The 8294-nt window shown below is 38.0% G+C and overlaps 1 protein-coding gene across 1 annotated transcript in view; it reads right to left on the bottom strand.

Moving 5' to 3' along the window:
* Positions 1-8294, bottom strand: part of EYA1 (EYA transcriptional coactivator and phosphatase 1) — a 167231-nt gene that overhangs the window by 136359 nt on the left and 22578 nt on the right. Inside the window, exon 4 of the mRNA XM_017872729.1 lies at positions 2584-2661. Within this exon, the coding sequence (XP_017728218.1) occupies positions 2584-2661 (78 nt within the window). The remainder of the gene's footprint in view (positions 1-2583; positions 2662-8294) is intronic.

Raw genomic sequence — 8294 nt, 5'->3', positions numbered from 1 at the left:
TATATATATAATGTAAAATTTTGAAAACAAGACAAAAGCAGAAGGAATAACATTCAAATTATCTTCCACCATCCAGAGAGAACCACTGTCAATTTTTAGACCTATATATACAGGCCCACATATGTACATACAGATGCCTTTTGAAGAAAGCAAAATTGTGATTATACTGAAAATATGACTCTTTCATAACTTGCTTTTTCTCTTAATACAGTTAACATTTTCTCAAGATGTTTTACAAATAATTTTCAAGAGCTGTGTACAAATCCACATTGCTGACAGTGCTTCCTTAAAATTCTTACCTGTGTTTGCTTCCAGTTCAACACTTGCTTTTTGTTTGTTTGTTTGTTTTTGTTTTAAGACAAAGTCTCACTCTGCCGCCCAGGCTGAAGTGCAGTGGTGCAGTCATAGCTTACTGTAACCTTGAACTCCTGGGCTCAAGTGATCTTCCAGTCTTAGCCTCTTTAGTAGCTAGCACCACAGGCACATGCCACCATGCCCAGCTAATTTTTAAAAAATTATTTTTTGTAGAGATAGGTCTCCCTATGTTGTCCAGGCTGCCCTCCAACTCCTGGGCTCAAATGGTTCTCCTGCCTCTGCATCCCAAAATGCTAGGACTACACGTGTGAACCACCAGGCCTAGCCAAAACTGTTGCTTTATTCCGAATTACCTGTTTTCATTTGATCTTCTGCCCATGTCATATCTATTAGCTTTCCATGAGTTCTGTCTTCAACCTTGTTTACCCCATTAGCTTTAACTCCCTGTACACTTTCAAATTTCCCACGCCAAATCTCCCCTGAGCTCCAAACCCTAATATACTTGGCATCTGCAGGTAGATGTTGCCTCACAGTCAACATGCCCAAAACTAAGTTTTCTGTCTTCTTTTGTCAACCATGCTCCTCTTGCATTTCCTGGCTCTTAACTTCTTTCTCTGCATCACTTACCCCTATACCCATTGGTCGCTAACCACTATAAATTCTACTTCATAAATGAAATGCACCAAATCCATCACCTTCCCATACCCATTGCCAGTGCTTTATTTAAGGTCTTCAGTATTTCTTGCTCAAATTAATACAAAAAAATCTCTAACTGATTTCTCCACTTCAGCTCACCTGCCCCCAATTCATCCTGCCATGGTGGCCATAATTCTGCTATGAATATGATCATGCAACCCCCTTCCTTTGATGCTTCCCATTGCACACAGGAGAAAACACAAATTCCATGAAGTTCACACAAGTCTCTTTAGACTCTGGCCCCTGCCTCCCTCTGCAACATGTCCTTGCTCTCACACTGTACATATACCAGGAACCCTGAACCATTAACAGTTCCCCAAAGATCCATGCCCTCTGCACTGCTGTCTCCTTTCATGGACTGTCCGTTTGTCCAGCTTCTCCCTCCCAGTGCTTTTCTCCTACTCATTTCTTAAGACTGAGTACCTACTCCAAGACACCTTCCCTGATCACCCCACCCCAAGCTGGTCTCCACTAGGTCCCTTCCTGGGTGTTCTTTGGGTTCTCTGGGCTTCCCTCTGCATTATCAAACTGTACTGTGATGGTCTGTTCATTTGTTCATCCCACTAAGCCCTGCACCAGGACCATTTTCATACACCTATGAAGTCAGCATGGCACCAACCACATAGCCAGGCAAAAGTCCAATTCTAAAAAATGTTTTAGGAAAGAACAAATGGATATTGCACCCTTTGTTATTTTTTATTGCTTTTACCTGGTATCATTAGTATCGAAGTTGTGTGTTTGCATTTCATTTTGTATTTACAATTTCTTTTTGTTGTGATATGTATTAAATAAATGATCCAGAGAGCTTGATTAAATCAATCACAACTTTATGAAATTATAGCATTTCCAATAGAGAGGTGCTAAAATTATAGCAGGCAATATAAAAAAAGTCAAAATTCTAAGAATTATCTCCGATATAAGTAATTTTTAAATGAAATACTCCAAGCTGGGCTGGGTGACTTGGCAAATATATAATCACATTCTCACAACCACCTTATGATCACAGTCACTTTCTTGTCAGTCATTTCATTATGACACTTGTGAAACTTGGATATTTTGTTTATTGGAGGCAGGTTTTATTAATGTGAAGGAGATTAAAAACTAACTGAAGAACTTAATGCTGCTTTACAGGGTCTATTTAATTTTTGATCTATAGTTGATATGACAGTTACTTCACAAGATGGCTTGGCGAGTCTGCTTAGAAGTGTAAAACACCAAATTTTGCCTAACCAAATTTGAAGACCTGGAAAAATAATACATCTAAGAGAGAATGGGGGAGGAGTCACCAGCATAGTAAATATAATTAGAAGAAAGGAGAAGAACAAAACCCTTTTTACTCCATTTATTGAATACCAACATTTCAGCAACCACTCCTTCATAATGAATGAAACCAGAATTGGTAATATGTGACTCTGAGCAAAGCTATTTTATCTGTATATATACATAAGTACATATATACCCACACATATACACATATACATGACTACATATAGATACACAGGGACATTACATGAGTAAACTAGAAAAAATAATGCTCGGTGTTGATGTGAAAATCTGATATTTATTCCTTACCTGAACCTGAGAAATTGTCTAAAGACCCGTCTGCTGTCGTTGAAGCTGTTTCACTGCTGCTCATTGGCTCTGTTTTAACTACAAAAATAAACAACATACATCAATAGTGAATTAATAGTTATTTATAAAGACATGGAAGAGAAGATATAACATTCAGAGTAATGACAAGAAAATCATTTCAAGAAACATTTTCCCTAACTGAACATAAATCATAAGCATAAATAGACTCCTTTAAAAAAACATTCATATATTAAGTTCTTTCCCCTTAGGAAACAATCTATTGTCACAAGTTACCCTTTAAAAGCAGCACTTTAAAAGTAATTAAATTCATCATTGCTTTACATATTTACTGAATTACTTATTGATAAATAAATTATCTCTCAAAATCTACATGATGTGATAAAAAATCATTTCCTGGGGTTGTGGAAAAATCTGTTATTTGGTCAGAGTCAAAAGGATAGAACAGAAAGATGTGGGGAAGTAGGAAGTAAGTGGGTGTCGACACCAGCAGGTCTTCCCGATGCTCAAGGGCAGGGTCCCTCCTACCACACACACACACCTTCTGGGTTCTCCAGCATGGCTAAAAAACCGAGGGCTCGATTTAATGTGCCATCGTTACCACCCAGCCATATCTGATTGCCAATTCATCAATATTTTATGTATGCTTCATACCAAAAACATTCTGAATCTAAATGAAGCAGAAACAAAGTTTTCTATTTCAAAACAGTATTGATAGCAGTTTGTGAAATACATACATGATCTTCGGTCAAGTCCCTTTGTGCTGTGAGATAACTTTTAGATTTATGCTATAGATTCTCTAAAGCAATCCACTCCCCTGATATCGTGACAGTGTTATTGTGCCCCTACCAAACAGACAAGCCAACAACTTCAGTACATCTGCTTTTGTTCTCTCTAGTTTTACATTTTTTTTAAAATGAAGAAGTAGCACTGTTGTTTTCCGTAGAAACTGCTGGTGAAGTGCCATCATCAGAATTTGCCTACCCTGCTTTGTGGAAGGTATTCATTTCTTAGTAACAGATTTTCAGAAACAATGCAGTAATATTTTAAGGGATACCTAAAAGTCATTTACATGCTTCCTAAAACAAAGGCTCCCACAAGAGAATATCTGGGGAGTCCTCTCTTATAAAGCAAACACATTTTGAAGTAGGAAAAGATGATGGAGAAAATGCAGCTTTTCCTTCTCTCAACATTACCAATCTGTTACAAACACCAGGGAAAAGACAAATTCACACAACCCCTGGATCTTCAGATGTTCTCCTAATGCATAATGAGTAGTTTAAAAATAAGCATTATAAATAGATGCATCAGATAGTCACTTTTTAAAAAAATAATTATTCAGATGACTTCTAAACAAGCTTCAGAAAACAACAGTGAGACTAATGGAAATCACTCTGCTGGATAGTTTTAATGTAGACCAAACAATGGTGTAACTGAAGTTGTAACTGAAGTTTTCACTTTTCTGCCAGTTGTTTTGGGTTTAGAAGTCTTTGTTGATGCTAAAAAATTCTGACATAAGCCTGTATTTCCCTTCTCTCTCCATGCCACCAGACAACCAAATGATTTTGCTTTTCATCACCATTACACTGCCATCGTTTCGGGAAAGGCAGTATTCCACTGCCAGCGCACAGTTTCTAAGTTTCTTACTTAGCTGTCCACATCATACCTTACCTCCTTAAAAAACAAAAACAAACAAACCAAAAACCTCATATAATGCCCCATACACATAAAGCAACCGTTCTGTTTCACTCTCTGCCAGACAGATCGCCACTAAGATTCTGAACTCAGAATCAAATACAACACACTCAGCAAAAGATTAGAATTAGGTGCCATGGAAACAGGTCCTGTAAAGTGCCTACTATGTGTTAGTTATTTATAGACATTATAATTCATCCGTTTAAACGACTCTACAAATAGGTCTCAGAATAGACAAACTCCCTAGGCAATATTGCCTTCTTGTTTCCTATGCACACATTAAAAACAAAGGGGTTAGGAAGTCACCCAAAGAGCCACAGTAAGGGGCAGAAATAAGATTTAATTTGGGATGCTTTTGACTCCAAGGCCCATGACTAAAGCTTGAAGAAACGGTAATAAGTGGGACTTTCCAATAGTACAAGCTACTCCACAACAAGCCTGCTGGGGCACAGTGCCACACATCAGGTAGAGTGGAAAGCGAAGTCCCTCCCCTCCTACAGTCTTAGGGCTCCCAGCCTAGTGAAGTCGCTGGAAGTTCTCACATAGAAGTTTCATGCCCAGCTGTCAGGAAAAGTTGTGAAGAAAAAAATTATTCCACTTCGTGAGATGTCAATCAAGATTACTACTAAGTCTTTGTCAAATCTAAGGTCTATGATTTAACAGATTTTGTAGATGCAACTACTTTGTGAAAGCTTGACTACACCAAAACCACTCCTATATCGGTACCCCTAAAATCGACACTAGCTATTCTCCATATGATTAGCTTAATTGAATGTAGCCTTCACTCCCAAGAGGCACATTCAATTATACTTGAAATCCATTAAAACTAGGCAAAAAGATTAGAAAGGAAAGGAAGAGGATACTTTTCTTTTAGGCCCCAATAACACTGCTTTTCACCATTGTTCAAACATACCCATCTATACACTAAGGAATAAAGACTCCCTTTTCCCAATGAACCCAGTTTTTTAAAAAGGTTCACTGTTGAAGGAAGAGGATGTACATAAAATAACCACCAGGATATTCATGATTTTATCAGGTACTGTAATTGAATACTTTGATCACCAGGGACCTGATGCTAAAGACTGGTGATTTATCGTAATGTAAAATAGTTTCTGAATGAAAGCCAAAGAAACAAAGACTACTTCTGGCTTTATTGTAGCCAAACATACACCCACCAGAGAGTTAAAAAGACAAGAATAACCTCTGGCCACCAAAATGTCATCCATACCATTCCCACTAGCACCACCACATTTATAACTATGCTGTAGATGATGTGATAGAGCATCTCTCCAATGCTTTGAATTTAAAAACAGACAGAGTTTTCTTGGTCTTAGAGGTTTAAGGTACTGTAACATCTGAGAACAACTATCCTATCTAAGTCACCCATCTAAAAAGGAAAAACTATGAATGATCTGTTCACCTCTAAATAACTGGGATTTGTTTCTCTCCACCATACTATTCATTATATGACTCCAGTCTATTAGAAAAATAGCAACTTCTGTTTTCTTTTGCCGCCACACGAGTCTCTTTTCTACCATTCTAAGTTTCCAATCTTCCATCTGATCCTCAAAATATATTCATACTTTAAAACATTCAAAATTGCTTTTATCCCTTAAATCTCCCTGTTCCTCCAACTCCTTCACTTGGCCATGCCCTCTAGGCCTGAGCAATGCTGGGCAACTTGCTACATCTAGATATGAAATGATCTTCCCTCCATAAATGCCTTTGAGTTTTGGTTTTGAAGTCAGAGAATCCAGTTACCTGCTCTAAGACTTTCTAAAAGTGATTTAATCTCCTTGATCTTAATTATCTCCATATAAAATTATATCTATATTACAAGAATGAAATAATAATTCATAAAAATGTACATAAAGTACCTGGTATAAAGTAGGAGCTAAAACTATATTCAACATCATCATTAAAAGTAGCAGTAGCAATATTATCTGTTGGGCTGAATGGCTTCCTCCTTTCTCCTGGGGAGCAATACCAGGAATAATATATAACAGTTAAAAGCACCCGCTTTGGAACTATCAATTGAATTTCAATTTAGCTTTGCATCTAACAGCATGAATCTGGAAGTTAGTCAACTTCTGTATGCCTCGGCTTCCTCATCTGTAAGTGTGGGTGAATACTCAAGTGAGAATTAAGAAAGATAAATGCTTCTAAATCATTTCACACTGTGCTAGGTCCAGGGCCTATGGTTTTATAGTCACTCTACCACTATAGTGTCTCTTTATGACAGAGCAAAGTTTTTCTTAAGATACAGATAACTGGGTCCAAATGCATCATGAACTTCACATTAAAGTTAAGCTTCCTCTGTAAAAGAAAGAAGAATCCAAAGTGAAGGGATGTGTCTAAATCAGCCATGAGACCACGCTTTAAGAGAGCCAACATTAAATCAAAGTAACTTGGAAATAAGATGGCAGGACCAAATTGTGATTATATGAAGAAAACTTATGTTTTGATCATTAAAAGGCAGTGTATACTTTCTGAAGAAACAGGCTAACAGAATGGTTTACATGGCAGTTGTGATCAATAATTCCAGAAGAAAATGTAGCCATCTTTTCTGGCATTCTTTAGGGGAGGTTGGCCCATAAAAATGAGAAAACCATCTTCCTTCATCATAAATTTCAGTGTGGATCTATCTATCAGACCATTGGAGCTTGGTGACACTAGCTATCAATATCATGCCACTATTCCATCATACCACAATTCCATGCTCATCAAGCAACTTCTGGTTATACTTTGAAGGTTCCAGTCATGCAGTAGACTTCTGCATCTGCAGAAGATGACAGACCATTCAGAAGAAACAAATATTCTGTCCATTTGATTAGTTATATTTTTCACCATAAATTAAGTGGGCTGTTTTAATAAACCAAGTTCACCCACAAAGGACAGTACTGCCTGCTGGACTAGGAGCCAGCCTGTGCGTTACAAATAATGCACGCCGCAACGTGCAGGGAAGGCAGCAGCCTGGGTGACCTGCAGGCCTTCCCCAGCAGCACCTAAGCTCATATCACAACTTTTCTCAAACTGTTAGAGTAAGCACAGCTTGTCTTTGCTTGGCACAAACTCAATCTTTCTTTTAGTTTTGTTTCCTATCATATTATGCAGGGACTTTAAAAACTCAGTTTACCATCCCTCTCCCACTCTTTATGATTCCTTCATCTCTTCTACTTCAAAAAGAGTTACCTTCGTTCCATATTGGTTATTAAAATGTTCAGTTGCACCCATACCTGGAATTGCATTACCTCCATGAAATATCACCTTTCACCTCATTCATTCACTTACTTGCTATTACTCCTCATCAGAATATCCCATCTTTCCAAATCCCTATCTATTCTCCCACTCCTGCTTCACAGCCTCCCTTGCCTAGCCTGAAACCCAGAGCCAGTCATGTCTAGCTCCCATCCTAGGATGATGTGTGGTCTCATTTCTCCTAGCATCTTTTTTGCCAATTTTTAATCTCAGGATGGGCAATCTCTCATTGTTCACTGTTCTGCTGCTGTTCCAGATGGATGAGTATAGCAGAACAGGTGCCAGCATGCTGGCAGTCCACTTAATTGTATTCCGTCTTTATTCTTTTGAGTCACCCTGTTGCTTGCCAGACCCCCTTTTCTATCTCTTGACAACTGTCTGAAACAGTTTCCACTGAGTTTTTTCCATGTTCCTTAAGCTCCCGAGACATACTTCATCCCTCACCATCTTTAGCCCTTCCCCACCAACTATTTCCCTTCCACACCAACTATTTTTTAAAGTATGTTGATGCTGCATTAAATCCTTCATCTTCCTGCAACATTTCCCAGTTTTCCAAGAATTAATTTCAATGAAGGTTTCCTTTCCTTGAGCAGGATTTAACCTGTTTTACCAATGAGACTTTCCCAACTGCCCAGTTTAAACTCTACTTAATCCTAACTTTCCTCAATTGTATAGAATGAGCCTTATTCCTTGACACTTTTTAAAAAATCATTGTTCAATATAACATAGCAATAGTTCTC

Source organism: Rhinopithecus bieti, unplaced genomic scaffold, assembly GCF_001698545.2.
Source record: "Rhinopithecus bieti isolate Rb0 unplaced genomic scaffold, ASM169854v2 scaffold_6536, whole genome shotgun sequence".
In the NCBI taxonomy this organism is placed as follows: Eukaryota; Metazoa; Chordata; class Mammalia; order Primates; family Cercopithecidae; genus Rhinopithecus; species Rhinopithecus bieti.
This window is presented reverse-complemented; position numbering and strand designations above follow the sequence as displayed.